This window comes from Triturus cristatus, chromosome 3_1 (assembly GCF_964204655.1).
Source record: "Triturus cristatus chromosome 3_1, aTriCri1.1, whole genome shotgun sequence".
NCBI classification, from domain to species: domain Eukaryota; kingdom Metazoa; phylum Chordata; class Amphibia; order Caudata; family Salamandridae; genus Triturus; species Triturus cristatus.
In genome coordinates, this window is record NC_140583.1 from 806,955,950 (window position 1) to 806,980,021 (window position 24,072).

General features: G+C 45.6%; 1 protein-coding gene across 1 annotated transcript in view; it reads left to right on the forward strand.

Moving 5' to 3' along the window:
• The first annotated feature begins 2,732 nt into the window (after nucleotides 1-2,732).
• Nucleotides 2,733-24,072, forward strand: part of LOC146861083 (twist-related protein 2-like) — a 35,972-nt gene continuing 14,632 nt past the window's right edge. The window contains exon 1 of the mRNA XM_085645133.1: nucleotides 2,733-3,590. Coding sequence (XP_085501259.1) covers nucleotides 2,979-3,548 — 570 coding nt within the window. The 5' untranslated portion in view covers nucleotides 2,733-2,978 and the 3' untranslated portion in view covers nucleotides 3,549-3,590. The remainder of the gene's footprint in view (nucleotides 3,591-24,072) is intronic.

Here is a 24,072-nt window from a genome sequence, read left to right on the forward strand (position 1 = left end):
AGATACACAACTGGATTGCTTCCATGCTTGGAGAACTTCACTGTCACCCAGGTCTGCCCTCATCTTTGAAGTCTAGTTCATCGTATTGAAGGCAGTAAATACACAACTGTGCCTGGAAAGTAAGATAATGATCTCTGGTGGTCCTCACAACACCTACAGCAATCATATTTCCAGACTTGATGTTTGAAAGAGCAAGATGGAGAAAACTAGGCAATGTAGCTTACCTGCTTTGCACCCAGGATGTAAAAACCTGCCCTGACACAGGTCTGAGAAGCTCCATACCAACGTCACTTCCTGAAGAACCTGAAGACACCCCATCTTGATGGGGATCACCCCTTGCCTACCCTAGCTCACATCCCCCTTACTCCGGATTGTACACTCCCCTCATCCTCCCATCATACCTGTCAGCCCCAGCACTTCTCCGGTGGGCTGTTTCCATCCCCCTACATTTACCACCCCCTGCTCTACCACACCCAGATCGATCCCCGCCTGCCATCACTTCATGTCTACAATTCTGTCTCTTTTATTGAGTCTGCGCTGAGTGGCTGTAAGCCCCACAATCAGCCTCTTCCTGGCTGGCGTTTATATATTCAGTTTTTGTATAACATCATCATAATCCTATTCAAGGGTGCCAGTGCGCTTCAAAAATAGAGAAAGGTAGTTTCTCAAATAAGTACAGTTTAGCGTTTTAGGAATACGTATGTACATGCTGACCTACGTTTGCTAGAGCCATTTTGGTAACATATTGGTCGATAGACATACCAGGAGGTTTTGGAATGGTTACAGACAAGAGAATGTCAGACTTGTGTGGGGAGGGTGGACCACACTGCTAGGACTGGCTGTAGCCTTCAGGCAGCAGCAGAGGGGCTGGACCACTCTGCTGGGATTGGCTGTAGCCTTCAGGCAGCAGCGGAGGGGCTGGACCACACTGCTGTGATTGGCTGTAGCCTTCAGGCAGCAGCGGAGGGGCTGGACCACTCTGCTGGGATTGGCTGTAGCCTTCAGGCAGCAGCGGAGGGGCTGGCACACACTGCTGGGACTGGCTATAGCCTTCAGGCAGCAGATTGCCAGTAGGTGTTTGTTTCTGTAGATTGGTTTTAAACAGTGTGAATGGGGGAGCCGGCTGTGAGATTCTTTGTTGGTAGGGAGTGTCAGCCCTGTGCAAAAATTCTATTATACCCTGCTCTGGTAGTGTGTGTAGGTATAAGTACTTTGTTGGGGCATACACAAATGCAAACCTTTTTCCCTCTTCTATCCCTCCACTACCCTTCTCTATCCAAATAACTGAATAACATATCCACCACTCAAATTACTCTTATATTTCACTAAACTAATTTTCAACACTATTCCGGAGTAGCGTGTTACTCACCAAACAAGCACTTCAATGCTCCATCAGGGGTAACAAGCGCTATATAAATGCAAAACTTTTTTCCCTCTTCTATCCCTCCCCTACCCTTCGTAATCCAAATAACTGCTTAACTATCAACCACTCAAATTACTTTCATATTTCACTGTACTAAATCACCAACAATCCTTTATGGATTCCGGAGTAGCGTGCTACTCGCCAAAAAAGCGCTTCCCATCATGGGTAACAAGCGCTACATAAATGCAAATCTTTTTCCCTCTTCTATCCCTCCACTATCCTTCTGAATCCAAATAACTGACCAATATCCACCAATCAAATTACTTTCATGTTTCACTATACTAATTCCCCACAATCCGTTATGGGTTCCAGAGTAGCTTCCTCCGCACCAAAAAAGAGTTTCAACACCACATCAGGGGTAACAAGCGCTATATAAAAGCAAACCTTTTCCCCTCTTCTGCCCCTACGCTATCCTTCTCAATCCAAATAACGAATAATTCACCACTCAAATTACTTTCATATTTCACTATACTAATTCAACACTAATCGTTTATAGTTCCAGAGTAACATGCCACTCGCCGAAAAAGCGCCTTGACGCCTTGTTAGGGGTAGTAAGCACTATATAAATGCAATTACAATACAATACAATACAATGAGTTCTACACAAATAAAGAACGCCTACGACGACTGATCAGAAGGGGCTGCACATGGTGCCACTGCACGCTCCAGGAGAGGTTTACGAGGCTTCGGTGCTTGGCCTGCAGCAGAGGTCTGTGTATCATCGCTTGCAGGGCACGTGATGTAATCCGAGCAGGGCTGACTCAGCCTTCCATCCTTGTAATGCCAATAAAATGAGAGCCACTGAGCTGGGTACTAATAACAACTATTGCTCAACTCAGGGGCCAGTCGGTTTGCGGTGTGCTCGGATTGCACGATCGCCGCTGTTATTTTGGTTTCGTAAAGCATCTGGCCAGGTGGCGCGTCCGACCTCAAGGGGGTCTGATATCCGGAAGTAGATCTACGTCGGAAGGTCATGTACAAGGGTGCTTTACTGGGCTCTGGGGTCAAATAGCAGTTGATTTCTCAGCGTAATCCAAGGTCGCAGCCTTAAACATCTGGATAATTTCCCCACCACAATGGCACGGCTTTCAGAGCCGGCAGCCCTCCAGACCCACGGCGTTTAAAGTCGCCGCGGTCTCCTTCCTTTCGAGGTGAACACATTCCCAGAATTTCAGTAAAAATGTAACTGAAAACTTTTAAAGTTGCAGGAGGGAAGCCCAAGAGGGTGGTATTCCCTCCCAACCACACATCTGTCCAATCAGAGGGCAAACTGGACCCCCACCCCACAATCTCGAGCACACATCGGTCCTGACAACTATGTAGTAAGTCAGCTCAGCTAGACGCTCCCCAAAAAAAGTTAAAATAACTTCCTCTCTCCCTCTGCGAGAGACCTCATCATTTTTTGTACACCCTCTCCTTGAAATAGGAGCCTGCGAGAAACTGGGAAAACCGTCCTCTCAGCAACTCTTGCCTTTTTTTCTTTTTCCCAAAACGATTTTGGGCTGGTGAATTATTCTTTACTTCCAAGTACATTGCAAAGCGCCCGCAGACTTGGATGGGGGAACCAGAGGGGAACGTGGGAGACACACGGCTTTTGGAAGCGGCCCCCGCGGCCCCCGGGAGGATGGAGGACACGGCGTCGCCGTCGAGGTCCTCCCTATCCTCGACGGACACCTCGGAGACGAGCGAAGAGGAGAGGGAAAAGAAGCCCAACCGGCTTGGAAAAAAGAAGAGAAGCGACAACAGGAAGTCCGTCGAGGAGGACGAGGGCTTCCCAAGCCCTGGCAAAAGGGGCAAAAAGCCCACCTCTGGCCCCCAAACCTACGAGGAGCTCCAGAACCAGAGGCTCTTGGCCAACATCAGGGAGAGGCAGCGGACTCAGTCCCTCAACGAGGCCTTCGCTGCCCTGAGGAAGATCATCCCCACACTGCCCTCTGACAAGCTGAGCAAGATCCAGACCCTCAAGCTGGCTTCCAGGTACATAGACTTCCTGTGGCAGGTGCTGCAGAATGAGGACAGCGCAGTCAAGCTGGCCAGCTGCGGGGCCGCAGCCCATGACCGGCTCAGCTACGCCTTCTCTGTGTGGCGGATGGAGGGGGCCTGGTCTGTGTCCGCCATGCACTAGGGGACAACGCCTGGAAAAGGTGAAAAGTCAACGTCCCAAATGGTAGGTGTCCACTTTTACTGTGACAACTGAAAATGTTGACCTCTGGCTCTAACAGGAAGGGTGAGTGGCAGGTGATGGGAGTGTTGAAAACTAGAGATTGGTCAAATGTGGTCATGTGACCATGCAACAGATAGCCCTTTCTGCATTATGGGGTAATGGTCGAGGGCAGTGCAACTTGAACAACGAGCAATTACATCACAAAGCTCTTTTTAAGGCTAACATTATACCAAATTTACTTCACAGCACTGTACTTAATCCTGCTCAGTGGCATTTGATGTATCACCCTTGAAAGGGTGGAATGCTGGGTCTGCCCTATAAGGATTCAAAGCTATGGTTACACAACCACCCCCTTTGCAAGCATGCCAGCCCCCTGTGCAAGAAAGTGCTAGAAAGGGCAAACACATCTGCCCAGTTTTTAGTTGAGAAATCAAGTCTAAAAGTCCGTGCATTTTAGATTTTGATCTTGGTGAATTTTTTAAAGAAAAGGTTGGGCGAAGTTTTCTACTTGGCACTTAATGCCGTGGTTGGCCTGTTCCTTCCATTCTGGACTGGCAAACAGGAAGGTACAGGGACCTGCTCAGTGGCCTAGTAAAGCTGCTCTGAGCCCTGGTACAAGGAGAGAAAATGGCTCCCTTGTTCACCACTTGGGTATTAAACTACAGCTATAATTGGGGTTCACTGCTCCCCCTTGGACTATTCGCAGCTTTGCCCCTGAACCTGCTCAGAATCACACAAATTAGTCAAATGGGGTATAAGGATTAGAGTTCGAGGGCCCTGGTTGGACTGTCAACACTTTTATCTCCTAGGCCGCAGCCCACTGCTTCCAGAAAAGTTATTCTTGCTTCCCAACACACTTCTTCCTCTACTCAGTCGGATGTGATAGCCGTCTGAGGTGTCATGCGTTAGTCCAGTATAAGGCACCTCACCCTAAAAGTTGAAAGGGCAATATCACAGTTCACCCACACGGAGTGCTCTGAAATTATTTTACACACACCTGTGACGTTGGTTACTGAGGGGTATATATATATGGAGTTGTGGTAAATCGGTGCATGCCACGTTCCTGCTGCCTCAGAACACCTCATAAAGGAGGTTATAAGGGGTCTCGAGGTGTGACACACTGGCATGAAGCCCGGGCCTCTGTCCGGTAATGGCGGCGACGGGCAGCGCTGGTAGTGCCGCCCTGGCTGCAGACAGACTGACTATATTTGCGTGCAGGAGGGGATTAGACGTACTCCCGTCCATCAGAGGTTTCCTGCAGAGGCTGGCTGGCCCACAGGTGCGTCAGGAGTCTCGCGGACGGCCTCTGACAGGCAGCAGGTGCTGGGAAACGGTAGAGGTGCGCGAGCCACTGAAGGCTTGAAAGGGCTCGAGCCACATGCACAGCTCGGGTTCAGCTCGAGGTCGAGCCCAGAACGAACCGAGCTTTGATGTAACTTCTGCCTGACACCCAGGCTGCAATGTCCGCACCAAGAATAAAAGCCAAAGGATTCACCTTTTGACGTGAAACAGGTTAACGAGATAGCCGTCCAGTGGCTACATTCCATAACATGAAGCCGAAAAAGCAGGTTCAAATTCCGGCTTAGGCCGCTTCACCAAGTGGGGTGATCCTAGGACATTTTTTTCACCAAGTCTCCTTTTTCTTCATTATCACATATTAGACCCCCCCTGAGATATATGAGATCAAAATGGGCTCTTTACAAAAACCTCTTGTTTCTGATTTAACAGACTATATATTATGTTGCACAATGTGTAATAAGATTCCATGCCATATCTAGGGTGGACATGACAAACGACTTGCCTCTTAGTTCACTAATGGCCTGTTCCTGAGGTAAGCACGTTTAAAAACTACCACTTTTAATAAATGTCTTTGAAAACAATGTACTAAGGTGAGACTCTCCTGTGTGTTAAAGAAATACACTTTTTCTAATGTTGAAACAACTTCATCATAGTTGTAAAAGATGTTTGTTGCTCAAATAATTTTTTTCAGGGATTGGCTTGTGCACGGGCTCTTAGAGCCAAGCCAGACAGCTGGATCGGCTCCGACTGTTAACTTGTTGGCTCGCCCACCTCTATGAAAGAGTTAGTCACGTGTCAGGCGGCTGCCAAACATGAGAGGCATATCTCACCCCACATCAATGTAACGTATATCGTTCACACCACTTGTCCCATGCAGGTTGCATTGTAAGTCAATGTTTTTCCATCTGGATGGCAAGTCGTTGGAACCTATTCACAAAGGTATATGTAGTATGGATCTAATACTCTTTTACATACTCATATACCTTTGTGAACAGAGCTTAATTTACGTTGGTGGTTGCAGGTGGGAAAAACCAGCACTAATTTTTTGGGACCATCACTTATTTTTCCTCAACAAACCTTGATCAAGAGCTAGAGAGAGAAAGACACTAAAGGTCTACAAATGGAGGAAGAGAAGGACTGAAAAACACAGACAAAGGCAGGAAGCCGGGATGAAAAAGAACCCTCAGGAGTGAGATTAAGAGGCAGGGAGTATTTGGTGGTGGGTTAAAAGGACAATGAGGTAGAATCGAGGCTAGACAGCTTTGATAATTGGCACCCTGACCTTCGATAGCTCCGGCCAGGGGCTTCTGAACACAACCTTGGTCCCCAGCACTTATTCTTTTACAAATTAAGCAATGTTCACAAAACATCTAAAATGGGAATACGTATGGAATAGTCATGTACTATTAGTACAAACAGACAGGATGGTCCTCTCTTTGCACTTTTACTAACAGGGAGTTGGATGTTTTGGGGCAGATTCACAAAGATGTGCAAGAGTGCATAACAGCATACTCTGGTAGTACTACTTCCCACACTTGGTAATAGTACAAAGGAGTTACCTGTGAGGTATGCTTCTTTCTGTATGTTTACCATGACGTTAGCGCAAATTCGACTCTCTAAATGGAGGACCAAAGAGATTGCTCTCACACAAGTGCCCTAGGTCCCACTGCAGGATGTCGGTCTTTATTTTATGTTTCAGTTCTTCATATATTGCATCATTGGCCACTTCAGGGTGCAGTGGGCCTCCAGAGTGAGGTGGATGAAGAAGGAGAAGGGGGTACTCGTGAAGATGTGGTGGGAGTACAAGAGAAGGTGGGCCGGGGGAGAATTTCAATGCACAGTAAGAGAGAGAATGGAAGGAGGTTCTTCTAGAAATTGTAGTGAGAGAGAGGGGGTGTGGAAAGTTTCTGAATCCCACAGTTTGCATTGTGGGTCAGTGTGCTTTTCATAGGATTGCACTTCACCGTGCTTTTTCAAGTAACCCTGTTATACACAATTTTGGCGATTTTTTTGTATCCCCACGGGAATATGCGTGTGGGTTTTATTGATGTGCTGAATTGCATTCAGGGTCAGAACCACCCTATAGAGCAATCAGGCTGTGCCAGACGGTCTGGTCTGACAGGTCAGTGTGTGTGCTGGTTTTTTATGGTCTGGCTTGGCAGCGCTCCTGTTGCAATACAATTATGTGGGTATCACAAGAGGGTTTTTTGCTCCTCCCACATGTTGGGAGCCAGGAGTACATGTTTTGATTGGCCAAAAGTTGTGTGCTTCCACATAAAAGTGCTTGCCATCCACTCAGCTGTGATCATTTTCTTTATTTATCCAGCTGCCAGACCGTGAACTTTTAGGTGCACACACATGACATTGTAATGCTATTAAAGTGTCTTAGAGAACTAGATAATTGATAGTGTTTTTTCTCTGGCAGCAGCAGAGATAAGTGCAACTGTCACCCAGCCTTATATCCTTAACCAATATTATTCTACAGTTCTTTGCTTTCACACAAACAGATACCCATTCCCCTGCTATTTACTTGTAATACTTCATATTACCACACACCATTCTTTTAAAGCAAGACCTATTGGCATTGCCAAGGCTTGTTGGTGTTTGTAGGCTTGTTTTATGGTCTGGTGTACCGATGTTTACTGCTGATTTATCTATTGTTAAAAACATTGTCTGCAGCAAGTACAAACGCATGCATTCTCGAATACCTTGCAAAACATTGTCGTTACAAGTTAAAAACTCCGCTTATATGCAAAAATGGGTCACACTGTTTTTTTAGCTGCCACACTAATGGGGGACACTTTTTATATGGGTGCCCATGCCTATTATCTGTCCCAGTCTGACTAGGATTGCATTTGAATAAAGTCGCATTTTAAATCAGTATTTTTTCTTGTGTCCCATAAGAACACTTTGTGGGCCTTTGGTGTGTCAGGAAGATTCCACTGTAAATCGATGTTTACTATTTTTGCCGAAGGATTCAATTATAAATCAATGCCTTTCTATGTTTTCCATAGGTGCTCACAGTATGCCAGTCATGGGTCCCTTGGGATTGCATTTTAAGTCACAATTTTTCTGGTGTCTCACAGAATTGCATTGCAAGTGGGTGCTTTTTCCTGAGTACAACAGAATGATCTTTCAGTGTGTCCCATGGGATCGCATCATAGGTCTATTTTCCTCTTTTGCAATGTAGGATACATTGAATAACGCTGTGTGTTTTTTCGTGTGTCCCACAGAAATGCATTGTAAAGCAGGGATTTGTGTGTGTACCATTGGACTACATTGCAAGGGAGTCTTTGTTCATGTGCTTCATACAGATTCATGTCGTTATTAATTTATAAAGTTTTATATAGCGCAATCATGACCCATGCGGGTATCAGAGCGCTTTACAAATGAGACGGGTAGAATAAACCACAACATAATCGAGGATGGAACAAGATGTCCCAGCTGCATGGTAAGCCAGTGTTCTCATGACTGCCTTGAGTTGAGTTGTACATCTGTAATTCTCATGCGCTCTTTAGCACTGCATTGTAATTCCGTGGTGTTTTCGTGGATCCGGGGAGGATCGCAATATGTCAGTGTTTTTTCACGTGTCACAGATCACTTTCTGAGAGTTAATTTTATATGTCCTAAGCGAATTGCATCGTTAAATCTGTGTTCTCCATAGATCCCTTAAATTTTCATTGTACATCAGTTCTTTCTTTGCGTGACCCATAGGATCATATTTTAATACAGTTTTCTTTCATTGTAAGTAAGTGTTTTTCAATGTTTCCTGTAGGACCACGTGGTAAACCTGTACTGTTGTGTGCCCAGATCGTACTGCAAGGCAGTGTTTTGTTATGTATCCCATACGGTTGCATGTGATTCTCAGCAAAACTAATTCTAAGAACACCAGTTCTGAGAAACCCTTTCAACTAAATTTCCAAGATGAATGGCATCTCCTGTTTAACAGAAACCAATTCATTTTTCGATATTGCTTTATACATGCATTTTCAAGTTGCAAAAATCATTCATCTGGAAATTTGCTTTTCTCTGTAGTTTTTTCATTGAGGATTGCCAGAACACTCTCTCCCTGCAGCCACCTAGTTTTTTCATCTCCTTTCAATGGGCGACATTTCAATTTCTTAAAAAATATTTGAAGCTCCGGTGGCTACCCCGGGAATACTGTCCCTCTTTTCTCTGTTTTTTTCTGATCCTTCTCCCTTTCTCCTCATCCTCCTGCATGTATTTTTGGCACTCCCTCCCATCACCTCTCCTTTATCCATCTATCAAATTAGCTTACTTACGTCCTCCCATTTTCTCTTCCTCTTTTCGTTTTTTTGTGGGAAGGTTCCATTCTGTGCCCACGTTCCTCCTCTTAACTCTTTCCTTACACTACTTCCCTTCACATTTTGTCTGCAGTCTCTCCCCCCCCCCTCTTTATAATTAAAATGATGTTTTCTAACTAGGATGGATAATGGCTCCTGCATTACTTTTTTTACTTTTTTTTAGAATTTAAACATTTTTTTAAATTATTTTCAACCACATTGTATTGCTGCACTTGTGGCTGCACTTAAACATCCCTGGCACGGAGAGATGACTGTGAAGCTGTTCCTTTTAAATACATTCATCAATATGAGTGGTTCACTAAGAAGCTGTCCTGATGCTTGTATGTTTTTGTAGGGTGAAGGCTTGTAGTCTGGCCTAAGTGCACATTTCTGGATGTTATGGATAAGTTTCAAGGGGGCACTTCAGCCTTGATACAGTGATCTTGAGGCTGCATCTATGCTTCACGCGTGGCAGAAGAGTGCAAGAAGGGTTCTTGAGGACAGGTGTATATGTATCATTCTTTATCAAGATGAAGTTAGCATGAATGAGCTATCTCTTCGGGAACACTCGGTCTTTTTTCACTATCTTTTGCCCTATAGTTCCTTAGCCTTGCAGAACTGGAGCTCCAGAGATTGACTATCTACACAGAGAAGGAAGTATCTCGTACCCACATATTTCTGAAGGGAGGCGGGGTCAGGAGTGGAGCCTTTCTAAATAGAGCATCCTTCTTTGGACCTATCTCTACAATTCTAGTTTGAGGAAGGAAGGTCTGATGTCATGGATGGCCGGGGGGATAAAGCACAGAGTCTTGAATGACCTGTGTCTGGCCAGAGGTAGCCAGTGGAGGGGCTGCTGGACTAGATGTGGTTGTGCAAATGTAGATGCGTTATTTGTTTGGGTGTAGCATTCTGGATTTTATGGGGTCTTTGCAGCAGATAGAGGGGGCTCCAATGTACAGTTACGTGTTTTAATCTAGGCATGAGAGGATCATGGCAGTGTTGGCAGGAAGCTGCGGTGAGGGAAGATGCCGCATAGAGTTCCTATTGTGTACCCTTTGCTCACCTTGAATCACATCTGGCAGGTTGTGTGCTGCTACTGTGCTGTGGAATGTGCACTTTAGTAGGTGGGGAGGCTGCTTTAGCCTTCGGTGTTCAACAGTTATATGAGTGGCACAGAGCTACACAAAACATTAAATAAAACAGTACTCTGCTCTCCCTTACCCCAATATCATATTCCACAAGAAACTGAGAACCTGGCTCTTCAACTAGACTCGTCCCAGACGCAGCACCTGCCTATCAGCAACAAGACACCTCCACGGGTCAGTCATGCGCTTTACAAATACCCATGACACGGCATAACATAACATACAGCAAGGCACTTTTTATGAGCATTTGTTTTCATTATGTTTCAGTTTGAAGTGCCATATACAAAATAGCCCTAATTGCGCACTACACATGTCAATATTTCATCGGCCCCACTTCTTCTATTCTAGTGGGGAATTGTCTAATATCCACTTATGAACCCTCCCATAATGTATGTAACAACAAATACAGGTCCTATGCTCAAAAGGTGCTTCTCACATGTGTTGAAAAGTAAGTAAAAACTGTGTGATTAGGAAGTGCCTCACGTAAGCAACCACCAAGGTGCAAATTGGCAGGTTCTTGCCAACTTGTTCACTCTTTCATCATCGGCACTTTCCTAAAAAGGAACGAAAACCAACGCCCATAAGTGGAAAAGGAATATGAGTGTGTACCCTAAAAAATATTACATGCACATCTAAACATATATGTTCCCTATAGAGCCCCATCTAAAAAGAAGAAGATTCTTCCTCATAAACACGTTAAAAATGAGTTACAGAGGAGCGCATTGCACCTGTCTTTCATTTGTAGTGCCCGTACTCATAATTAAAAAACCATGCAACGTTTAGATCATTTTAAGATGAATGGCCAACATGTTTCATTGTCACTTCACTTTTGCCAAATTCTTTGGGGCATGGGGACCCCTTTCCACCTCTAAAATGCGACAGACCTATAGATTAAAAGAAATATAAGCGGGACTACATGCAGCATATAGAATGCAAAGCATAAAGCCAACAGTAGATTTGTATTAACAGGATATAGCATCCTATCACCCAACAGAATAATTAATTTAGTATATAGTGTAGTTACCATGTGGCCACATGTTGTCCCGCTTTTAGTTCTTTTAATCTACAGGTCTGTTGCATCTTACAGGTGGAAAGGGGTCCCCGTGCCCTGATGAATTTGCCAAAAGTGAAGTGGCAATGGAACATGTTGGTCGTTCATCTTAAAATGATCTAAACGTGGTATGGTGTTTTGATTATGAGTACGGGCACTACAAATGAAAGACAAGTGCAATTTGCTCCTCTGTAACTCATTTTTAACGTGTTTATGAGAAAGAAGCTTCTCCTTTTTAGATGGGGATTTATAGGAAACATATATGTTTAAATTGCATTTATTATTTTTTAGGGTACACACTCATATTCCTTTTTTCACTCAAGGGCGTTGGTTTTCGTTCCTTTTCAGGAAAGTGCCGATGATGAAAGAGTGAGCAAGTTGGCGTGAACCTGCCAATCGCTCCTTGGTGGTTGCTTATGTGAGGCACTTCCTTATCGCACAGTTTTTACTTACTTTTCAACACATGTGAGAAGTACCTTTGGAGCATAGGACCTGTATTTGATTTTACATGCATATATGGAAGGGTTCATAAGTGGATCTTAGACCTTTCCCCACTAGAATAGAAGAAGTGGGGCCCATGAAGTATTGACATGGTGTGTAGTGCGCAATGAGGGCTTTTTAGGTCTCGCCTGAGACAGCGCTTTAGCGCTGCTCTGGCGAGACTTATAGTAAGCGAGTTTTGGAAGTGCAAACAGTGGCTTTTCAGGCCTCCAAATACAGTGCATGTGCGTCGGCCGGGCGCGCGCACCATTTGGAGGCCTGAAAGCACTTGTTTGCTTTCACTTTCGGGGGCCGCACGGCAGTAAAGATCGGCAGTAAAGATTCCAATCTCTTTGTTCCCAGCATCAGTGAGTTCCGAGGACTGCAGAGGAAATGCAAGTCTTTGTGACACATAGCAGCGGTGATGCATTGGTTCTGTTTAAGCCAGACTTTTCTCTTTCTGTACACAGGTGAATAACGTACAGACAGAACCCCCTCCCCCTTTCACACCACCAGATTCTCAAAGTGCAGCGCACTACCTGCATCTCGCTGTGATTGGGCTCTGCTCAGCAGTGGATGGGGTGCCCCCACCCCCATCTCCCGCCCCCCCCCCTCCTTAATCCGCAAGCCTCTGACCCCAACTCTCACCAGAGCCCCTCCGCTTCTGGTCCATGTACTTGTTGTTGAAAAACATGTAATGTGCGCTGCCCACCGACACACACAGCGTGTGAAAAGAAAGAAACATGCAAAGACGACAGACCCGCTCTGTTACAAATACACACATTTATTATACGCACACAGCCATTGTGCCTCACGCACGTTCGTACCCACGTGGCCTCTCCCCACACTCCCGTCGACACAGGCAGCGCCTCACAGAGCAGCACACCGCACAAAACGGCCCCAAGCCAGGGAGGCGCTAAACGGAAACAACTATGTATATGACATATACCTAAACAATGTGTTCATGCAGCCTTATAAACATACAGACATCTATTTTATGGACAAACTAGCTGCATAGATAGATACATATGTATGGAAATAGACCAACCAACCCAGAAAGAGAAAGGCGCATCCACCGACCCTACAGCCGACTCTTCCAGAGGCGGCCGCCCAGACGACAGGCACACAGGACCGACAGGCAGGCAGGCGGATAGACAGAGAGATAAAGTATGACTGTGCCAGCGCGGGCACACCACTCGCAGGACACTGTTTATGTAATTTATATTGCGCTTGTCTCCCTGTGCGTGTTTGCCGCCCCACCACCCCTCCCAGATCGCTGTTTTTTTTACATTTAGCACGTGCACATCACTCACGAGACGCTGGGAATGTGCACGTCTGATTTGAGTTTACTGTTATTATGGGGGCGAGATGGAGGCTTGGCGCTAGGGCTGCTCCGGTGCTATCGCTGCTCCTATGTCTCCTTTCACCAACAGAGGTATCCTTTGCCCTCCATACCCTCTCTCTGAGGGCACTGCTGCTGAGCACACATCGGGAGCAGGGCTGGCGTCCCTCCCGGCCTTGCCCAGCAGCATCTAGCTACCAACGGCCGCCTTGGGCGCCTCCCCCCGCACACAGTCCATGGTGCTCAAGTACACCCCTGGTAAGAAACATACAAGGGCTTCCTTTCTCCTAAGGCTCAGTGTCTTGCCGTGAACGTACAGAGCAGAGTCCCTGCTCTGATTAGTGTTTCTTGTTCTGTGGTGGCGCCGCATTGTTCAGCCTCCACATCGAGCCCCTTAAGACCCTAGCCATGAATAACAGCTTCAAAGTTCACCAGCACCACGCACTCTAAGGGTTTTGATTTACGTTTTCTATTGTACTTGTTTTTTATGCTCTTTTGTTTATCAGAACTGCTGAGCCGACTTTGAGCCTAGCCCTTTTTGGGGGGTTTGCTTTGAGGCGGTTGCAGCTAATAGCAGATGGGATGGCCTGCAGACATCTGCGTTTAGTTTGTTTGCAATGCCTTTTCCATGGCTGACCCGTACGCGACAATATGCGCACCTTTAAACATTCAAGTCAGCGGTGTAGCTGCTAAAGGGGGCATGGTGCTGTGCCCTTAACGTGAGTAACGACTGCTGCCCGGGCTCTACGACTAGTTTACTTTTATACGTTGAACACTGTTGGAGCTGCCCAATGCCGGTAGATTACTGAGGGGTGTGCATCTATACTATTTCAATTACCATGCTTATATTAAGTTCTCTTCGTGTGACTGTCAGTGAGGGAGTGTGTGCGTCCTATCGACATACATTTCTTGATGTAATATTGTAGTCGAGTAGCGTGTTGTAACACAACACATTAGGGATGGTGAAGTTATGCGTACTGTTATAGTAGTATGTGATTATTATAAGTCTGTGTGACGTTACTGTGCGCTATGTATTGGCACTCACTAGTTTAAGCTAAACTTTTACCTTTTACAATGTAATGCAGTAGTGTTGCTCCAAGTAGGGAGTATGCATACAGTGTTTTTGGTTGAGCCTAGAGTCAGATTTCCCTGACACGTCATATAAACTTGTGGGCATCAGGGGCGTTCTTGAGTTGTGTGTAACACCCCACCCCTGTATCGCAACCCCCTCATTCTCTCAGCTACGTGCATTCAAGCCCAGTGTCTGGTGTCACCATTAACCACTCTCCACAGCATGAAGGCCCAGATACACTCCTGCCATTCAGCAAAGCCTGACTCATGGCTGCTTGCCCCAGCCCTGACGGCTTGTCGGACGTGATAGGCTGGCAAGAAATCTCTCTACCGCATGCCAGCCGAGCTCAAACATTTTAAAAGCGCTTGGGGAAGGCGTGCACCAAGAGAGGTGGTGCGTGCTTACTTCCCACTCCTACGTTATACCAATGTGACTCCTCAAATCTCTGTTACCAGCTCTGATGACTCTGACTTTTATCCTTCTGAGGTCAGGCAGTGAAAACCATTGAATTAATCAATTGCATCACTTATTGAAGGCTCGAAAGAACTCACAAAGCGTACCCCTGGCTCCACCTCTTAACAAACTTCGACCCTGGGCGGGCAGCTCGCTATCTCCCGGCATGGATTAAAAAAGTTTAGGTCTGCTGCAGAAGCTGGGCGTTGAGTTCCCGTCGGCTTCACCTCCTCTCTCTTTGAATTGTTCCTGGCCAGTTGTGGCAGACTGCCAAAGATGTGACTTAAATGTTCCACTCTGCCTTAACTTACTGACAGTACACAATAGATTGAATATTAGCCTTGGCCCAGTTACAGGTGTATTCTTCAGTTCATTTTCTACCAGGTCTCACACAACACACAGTGAATCTTCAGTAAGCATAAGTGTGTCGATATGAAGTATCTTTCAGACCTTTATAACTGATGCATGATGTCTGATGCTTGTGGATGTCTGATGCTTGTGGATGTTTGATTCCTGATGTCTGATGCTTGTGGATGTCTGATGCTTGTGGCTGTCTGATGCCTGATGCCTGTGGATGTCTGACGCATGATGTCTGACACCTGATGTCTGACACCTGATGTCTGACAACTGATGTCTGACGCATGATGTCTGACGCATGATGTCTGATGTCTGATGCCTGATGTCTGATGCCTGATGCCTGATGTCTGATGCCTGATGCTTGTGGATGTCTCATGCATGATGTCTGATGCCTGATGCATGATGCCTGATGCTTGTGGATGTCTGATGCTTGTGGATGTCTGATGCCTGATGTCTAATGTCTGATGCTTGTAGATGTCTGATACTTGTGGATGTCTGATGCCTGATGTCTGATGCCTGATGTCTTATGCCTGATGTCTGATGTGTGATGTCTGATGTGTGATACCTGGTGTCTGATTCCTGATGTCTGATGCTTGTGGATGTCTGATGCCTGATGTTTGATGCTTGTGGATGTCTGATGCCTGATGTCTGATGCTTGTGGATGCCTGATGTCTCATGACTGATGTCTGATGCTTGTGGATGTCTTATGCCTAATGTTTGATGCTTGTGGATGTCTGATGCCTGATGTTTGATGCTTGTGGATGTCTGATGCCTGATGCCTGATGCCTGATGCTTGTGGATGTCTGATGCCTGATGACTGATGTCTGATGCTTGTGGATGTCTGATGCCTGATGTCTCATGACTGATGTCTGATGCTTGTGGATGTCTTATGCCTGATGTCTGATGCTTGTGGATGTCTGATGCCTGATGCTTGTGAATAAATTAAAGGCATTGTCATTTACAATACCAATAGCTCCAAATCTCGCAGTTGCAAGACCTATTGCATTGGAAATGCTTGTTTGTATATGGTACTGTTGAGTGGAGGGCGCCCTTTATTGCTTATATTTCCCTCTAAAGCTCCTTCTTGATGAAGCTCGGTTTGAAGTGTGCCTAAGGTATGTCCATGCCTTACAAGCAGCTCACTTACCAAACCACTTTACAAGGATGGTAATCCTACTGATAGGAGCAAGAAAACATATGAATTCATGTGAGAATAAAAGGAATCAAAGGACTGAGCAAAACAGAAGTGTGAAGAATTTCAAAAAGTTCTGGAACAGGCAGCAGCAACCTTTAATGATCCCCTTCATCCTCTTACACCACAAAGCATTAGTGACTACACTTTGGAATTTGACACACGTTTGAGGTCACACAGAAGCATAGAGCTTTGCCGGCATACGCTCAGGATGGGACAAAGTTGAAAATTGTAGTTCTGAGGTTGTTTCGCAGCAGGGGGCTCTTTGACATGCTTTTCTATTCCATCATTTCATGCAGTGACCTACTCAGATTTTCAGGGCTTGGAATCCTTCAGTGGGGCACGGGGAGCAGCAGTCTGACAGGGCTCTGTAAGGTCACATACCTGGTTTCCACAGTCCTTCTGGAACCCTGAACTTCACTTCAAAAAGATGTGAATGGGACGAACCAAGAAATCTTGGCCACCATAAGTGACCTTAATTTGGGTAGCCTTGGCACCTGATCCTGGTGTTAAAATGCGTAAAAAGTACATATTTCCACAACTTTACAAACTGCTAATTATCTTCTTTGTAATAACTCTTACAGTTACCAACCTTTCCGCACCAGCTCAAGGAGTGCCAGGCCACAGATAGCAGTTGAGAGCAGATTTCCCAACCACTTTCTTCAGTAGGAGCTGCTGCCGAAGTTTAATCCCACTGACCTTCTGTTTGTTCTTACAATATCTCCTTAGTCCTGTTGTTCTTGAGGACTTTCAGGAGTTCCATGTCTCTGCCAATGATACAAATGGCTTTTAGCTCTAGAGAGTCAAGAGTAAGCGGTATTCCCTCCACCCTTCCTCGGGTAACAGGAGAACACCTCCCACCGGCTCTTGGGATATTAGTCAAGTTCTAGCAGCAATCTGATTTCCAGGTGTTGGACAGCCTTCTTGTAGTTGGAACCTGTTTGTGATGAGTGGCAATCTTATGCCCCATCACAGACACATCATTGCACTGTTCCTACACAGCACTTTCAGTACTCCATTTGTTTAGTGACCAATGGTATCCCAGAAAGCCTATTTCGATATGGTAGAGGGAAGGCTCTGGTAAGCTCTACTGTCTGGGCTCCCAAGTCCTCCCTTGGTCTTGACTATTGAAATCATCAAACAGAGCGTGCCGTCAAAGAGGTCACCTATCCATGTTCACCCTGGGAATAAAGACTCAAGGGCATATTATCAAGCACAATTTCGCCGCTTTAGCGGCCGTTTTCAGCCGAAAAGCGGCGATTTAAATATCGCACTATTATCAAGGACACGCTAACACGTGTTTCCTTGAGTTAGCAGCTGTCTTATCTCCACTTTGCATGTCAGCGATATATATCGCTAATGACATGCAAAGTAGGCGTTCCTGACTTAAACTCCATAGAAACAGTCGCAAACACAACTTCCCTTTATTCTCAATGCCCACGAAGCGATAAGAAAAGTCGCGCTAACCGCGCTTATCGCTGGAATTTAACGCCTGAAAAATACTTGACTTAACCATCTTTTCAATAGGGGGTCGATTGTTAGCTTAAGGACACACTTGCCTATTAGCAAGCTTTTCTTTAGCGCAGTTAATTTAGCGCTGGAATTCTCACGCTATTGCTGGTTTTACACGCTATTGCTGGATTTCCTATCACCTTTGCGATATGCGTTGATAATACCGTGCTATCACGGCGAGGAAATCCAGCGATAGCCGGCGATAAAATAAACAGCGCTAAGCGCGCTTTGCGATAATCATCGCATATCATTGATAATATGCCCCTCAGTGTGTCTATGGGGAGGCTTGCATCAAACACCCTTCCCCACTATGTCCTGTCCTGTTTTTGAGAGGTGAATGAGGATGACACAGGGCCCTGCCTGTCTTGGTGTTGGAAGCTGCCCCAGTAAGCCCTTTTGACACCACAACTGCCCACTAGTTTCTGTAATAATATTTCCTTCCTCTTCTGACAGTTGGCTCAGAGCTGGCGGTTCTGCTTCTCCGAAAGGGGCACCTTCCCCCAGGCAGAGGATTTAATGAGGGAACTTCATACATTTCTAGCCAGAGATCTGAGACTCAGGAAACCTAATTTCAGTCACCACAGGAGGCTCCTGGGCTGCTGAACTGGTTTGGAAGCCAGGTTCGTTATGCAGAAATGTTTAACCTTTCTAGAAATTATTACTGAGGTATTTGTACAGAACACAACAACGTTTAACACTGAATAAACATTTCAATATTTAGTGGATTATCACAAGAATGAAATGTTATTTCTAATTCTAGAGATGGAATTTAATGTTCACACATTGTGCAGTCTTTGGAAAACTGCTATGTAGCCAATTAGCACTTTGGTCTATGTTACAGTAAGTACAATTTACATGTGTTCTACTTCTGAACATTATGTAACTGGGTCTGCAGGCTCCAAGGCACACTTTAAAGCGGATTTATTTATGGTCAGAGTTAAGCCTAAACCTGTCCAGTTTGTTGGCTGCAATGCCACATGGCTGCTTGCCAGCCCATCTGTAATGTTTTTTAAATCTCACATGTAGGTGGGATGAGGCCACTTTGTGTCCAACATTGCACCTTTGTGCCACTTGCACGGTTTTAAGCTGAATTGATCCACAAGACAAATACGCCACCTGCTGTTTGTCAATTAGTCGACCTGTTGTATAGGGTGAAAATATGTGCACTAAAGGTGTTTTTCATGCTGTCAGTGCGCAGAGGTCTGAAACTGCTTGCAAACTAGGTACATAAAAGCGAAAAAAGCTGGAGGAATGTGCTAAAAAAATCAAAGTTTGCTGGCTTGGACCGAGAAGGAATAATGTTTTGATATTCATTGATATTTTGAAGCGTGGCACCTTTTTTAGCTTGAGTGTGTTTGGAGTGTAGGCTACATCTAGGATCTATTTAATTTTCGCTGGTGTATCTGTGATTCGATTCCTTGGAGTGCAAGGTGTCTTACGCGCCAGGGGTGGTGGATCAGTGGACTAATGCATCTACTCCAGGGATCTGTGTTTGACGTCATCGCCACAGGTTCGAATCACAGCTAGCCCACTCAGCCTTTCATCATTCTGAGCTCGGCCAAATAAGCCCCACTGAGTTGGGTAACAATAAACATGTTATTTCAGCACCCGGGTACCTTTCAGGGTGATTGTGAGCTTTACAAATACACATTTTATTTTATGTTATGGCATGCACAGCGCCTTAAAAGTGATTCAGCATTTAACTGGAAGCTTAAGCAGATTTAACAGAGAAAGGATAATGTGATCCCAGGGTTTAGGGTGTCGGAGAAGTGTTGCTGTGAAGTATGCAACCCATTGCAATTTTAGGAATACTTTTTATGCTTCCAGATAAAGTCCATTCACACAATCTTGGTGAGTATTGAATGCAGAAGAGAGGTCCGGAAGAATCAGTGGATAATTCCACTGGGTGTAGTCTGTTCTCTAAATTAATGCAAGGCAGATATTAGGACAGATTTGAAACTGTTGACGGCGTGGAAGCCTGCCTGCACATTGGAAAGAGTGTCATCTTTTCAGTAAATTCCAGCATTTGAGTATGAACGGCTTTTTCTATCAGTTTTTCCAGTTTGTTATCTGGTCTGTAATTTACATGCTTAGTAGCACCAAGACCTGGTTTCGTTAGAAGTGCTTTAATGAATGCACAATTGAGTTAATTTGTCATGGTACAAGTGCAGAAAGAAACATTGGTGAACCTTACTGCTACCTCCATGATATGTTTAATAACTAGGATTTCTTTGAAGGTCCTACTGGGCTCGCTGTCTGATGCTAGCGCCAAGACGCCTTCGAGCATTCGCGTGCTTTATAAGTCTTTTACTGACTTACTTACTTGCAAGGGAGCGTGAGCGGCCTAGCAATTCTGAGTTTTTGCTGTGTAACATCAGTTCTTTAAAAGACTACTCTGAGGTGTGGAGGAAGCCACTATGCTTGTTATTTCAGTTGCCAGCAAATCTGTATCAATTTTTTTGTTGTTTCGTCTCATTTCTGAACTCAGAAAAAGTGTGTAGCTCTTTGGCCTTTCCCAGGAAGTGAGAGGCAAGGGTACATAGAATATTTGTGCAAGAAGCCTTTTTCTCTGGGTAAACTGTCGGATTGTTGAATTCTAAGATAATCATGAGGCTCTATCAGGATAGGCCTGATGGAGAGGCGAGTGGAGTGTTTCTTTCCTTTACGGATTGCTCCACAGTAAATGTGAAACTGGTGGATGTACTGATGATGCCTAAACCTCAGTATTTTCTACTTCTCATCAGTGTTGTGTTCGTGACCTCATGGCCAAACGTCTTTGGCCCACCCAGCCCAGTCAGCGGACTCTTATTTAGACCACGTTCGGTTTTTTCTTAAATGTTATAACCCAATGACAAATATGGCTCATACCGACACTATTCGGTTACTCGATGTTAATGCTGACAATTCACTAAAATGGTCAAAAGTGGGGAAGTAACCCCACAGAGCCTGGGCACAATGTACTATATAAGAGAAAGGGTTCTGAGCACGGATGGGCTGAGACTGCATCATTTCCAGTGAATAATTTGTAAAAAAATAAAAATAATAATAAGTGCCAGGGCCCTAGTCAGGAGGTCCCATTAGCTTGCACCACCCATTGCCCCTGCCATCTCTACCAATACACAGCATTTGTAAAGCGCAAACTAATCACCTGTAAGGGTCTCAAGGCGCTGGGGGCCATCGGGGAGATTAAGTGAGCTACTGCCCGGAGTCACATGATGCTGAGTTGATCTGCCTCCGGCGCTGGGGACTGAACCGTGAGCCCCGCGCTCTGGAGTCAGCCGCCCTGGCTGCTGCGCCACACTTCTCTATCAAAGACCGTACCAACACTAGCCATCGCAGTCCTACAAATGGGACAATTCAGACTATTTCAGGCCCCCAAAGCTATACCAATGGCTTTGGTGGCAGGTATTAGTCATTTTTATATATATTAAATTAATAAATAACTGAAGTTGTGCTAATTTGTAAATGAAACAAACAGTGCCATCATGTGGCAGACCGTCATAAGGGCTGATGTGGACAATTAAGTGCCGATGCTCAGCACCGGAAACCACCGTCTCAAGTTAAGCACAAATTATTTCTCAACAATAACTGTTATTTATCACTGAAAAAACAGATTTAATATGTATACATTTCTTTCTAAGTGTTTTTCTTTTGTGACCCAGACAGAACAAACAGCATTAGAACAAAAATAAACCAATCAACCACAAAAGGACAACATAAAAATGTAGCGAGCACAGAAGATTCGTTCTAAATTATATATCTGGATTCTATCGGACTACCTCTGGATGTATTGTGGATAAAACACGTTGATAGACACCCACTGTGCTTTGAAAACCCACAGACATAGAATGGGTGAGTCGCTTTGGACTAAAAAAATGTTGGAATAGAGAAACATCAGTTCCAATACACATTACCAGAATTTGCTTTATCGTTTGTTCCATTTTTTAAAGGAATGTTCAGTGTTCGCTACATTGTTGTGTTGTCTTTTGTGGCTGATCTGTTTATGTTTGTTCTAATGCTCTGTTTGTTCTGTCTGGGGTCACAAAAGAAGACAGTTTGAAACGAAGTGTATACAGATTAAATCTATTTTCCAATGATAAATATCACGTAATTGTTGAGGAATGCTGCAGCCCTATCCCATCCCTCTACAGAACCCCATTATATAGAAAACTCAGTAGAGCTCTTTAAAAAAAAAATGCGCCGCATTGTTGTTGCTGTGTGGGGAGGGGGCAGGACTCGTCACACAGGGCGGCCAGTTGACTCGTTGCTAGGACCATCGCTGGCCTAGCCAACCCACGGGTTTGTAGGGCATTACAAGTGGCCCGTGGTTGGGGACCCTGAGGAGGAGCCGGGACTCAGGATGTGACAGAGGCAACGGAAGGGAGAGAGTAGGGGGGGGGGGGAAAGAAAGGGGGGGGGGGGAGAAAGGAGAGGGTGGAATGGCATGAGCGCGAGAGACCCCTCTACCACTGGCCTCCCCTTCCCGCTCTCCATTGGTCCCCTCCGCCCCTCCTGCGATCTGTGTTTTCGTTAAAGCCGTCTCTGCAGTTGAGGGTGAGGCTGCAGAGAGGACAGCTCGGTCGGCACGGCGCCAGCAGAGGGAGTGGGTTCGGAGACAGGCTGGACGCGCTAATCTCAGACTTTCATCCGAAAGCCTTGCTCGGTCCCCTCAGGGCGGCGCGAGGAAAGAGGCCAGGACGAGGCAGTGTGATCAGATGGGACGCGGTCCAGGTCCAGGCCCGGGCCAGAGAAGAGCAGTCCCCAGACAGGAAGGAGAGGCGGTCCCTGCACCACCGCGGCATGCGTTCAGGGCACAGGATGGACTGACACACAGACGGACATACTCTGGGGAAGTGGGCTGAGAGCAGCAGTGGGCAGGGCCCGCACTACCCTAACAAAAACCGGGTCGGACCTGGACAGAAAACAGGCCCGGGCACCAAAATAAAAGTGCCCCCCTTTAATGAACTTTATAGTTAAAATCTGGGCCACGTTTGCAAATTGGGGAAGTTTTGATCTTGTAAAGACACGCTGTGTGTTTTGCAACGTATTAAAAGACTTAATGGATTTAAACTTGCTGCAGGCAATGCTTGTTTTAATATCAGGGAAATCAACAGTAAAAAAACAGACCAGCAGACCATAAAACCGGCCCACAAACAGCCCAGAAAGTGGCCCGCACATTTACCTGTTAGGACAGCCCATCAAGCATTGCCTGATTGCCCTATAGGCCAGAACGAGCCAGGACGGAGAGAGGCTCACAGAGGCGGAGGGACCTCCGCAATGTGTTCAGGGTACGCATGAATTATAAAAAAACAGACAGACCAATCTGGGTATCTGGGCTGGGAAAATCAGTGGCATGTGTTCAATGGTCGCAGTATCATAGGAAGGACTGACACAGACATACATACTCTGGGGAGGTGGGGCTGAGACTGAGTATCTTATGTTGAGGGCCTACACTAACACAGGACAGACTGATACAGATCCAGTGCTTAATTTGAGCCAGTGGTTTTCAGGACTCAGAACTTAATTGTCAACACCAGCACTTATGACTGCTGCCACACTGTGAGCAGAACAACAGTTGTTTATTAATTCAATACACATTCAAAACTATTATTACCTGCAGCACAAGCCATTCTTATAGCTTTGGGGGCATTGAGTAGTCTGAAAGGTCACACTTGTAGCAGTGCCATAGTTAGTAGTTGTGTAGGTACTGTCATTGGCAGCACTGGCAGGAGCAATTGGGGGTGCAAGTTGCAGTGGCCTACTGGCAGGGGCCCTGGCACTTTTTTTTTTTTTTTTTACAAATTAAGCACTGAGACAGACACACTCTGGAGAAGAGGCCCTGGGAGAATGTAGCATGAGTTTGACAAGAAACATTGCACAGAGTATGGCCTAACACATCAAATGTTTTACTAATACATTTAGAGATATGTAGTTAGTGATTGGCAGTGATGAGCGATAATGGAAACAATAAACGATACATTACAGGAGCACAATATAATACATACACCATGTGTACACTTACAAGGGGTGCAGAGACTGTCTGGGATACTGGGTATACAAGAGGCTGGAGGAATGGTTGCAGAGCCCAGGGGGACAGAGACAACATGGGCAGGTGGGTCCAAGTCCAGCACTGACAGAAATGTGTTAAGGACCAGTTAGGAATGGGATTCCTGTTTGGCTGAGGTATTCACCCAGGCCAGGCAGGAACCACCACTCTAGTTGAGGTCAGATAGATATACACTAAAAGATAAACTGTGCTCACCCTCTGGTAGCTTGGC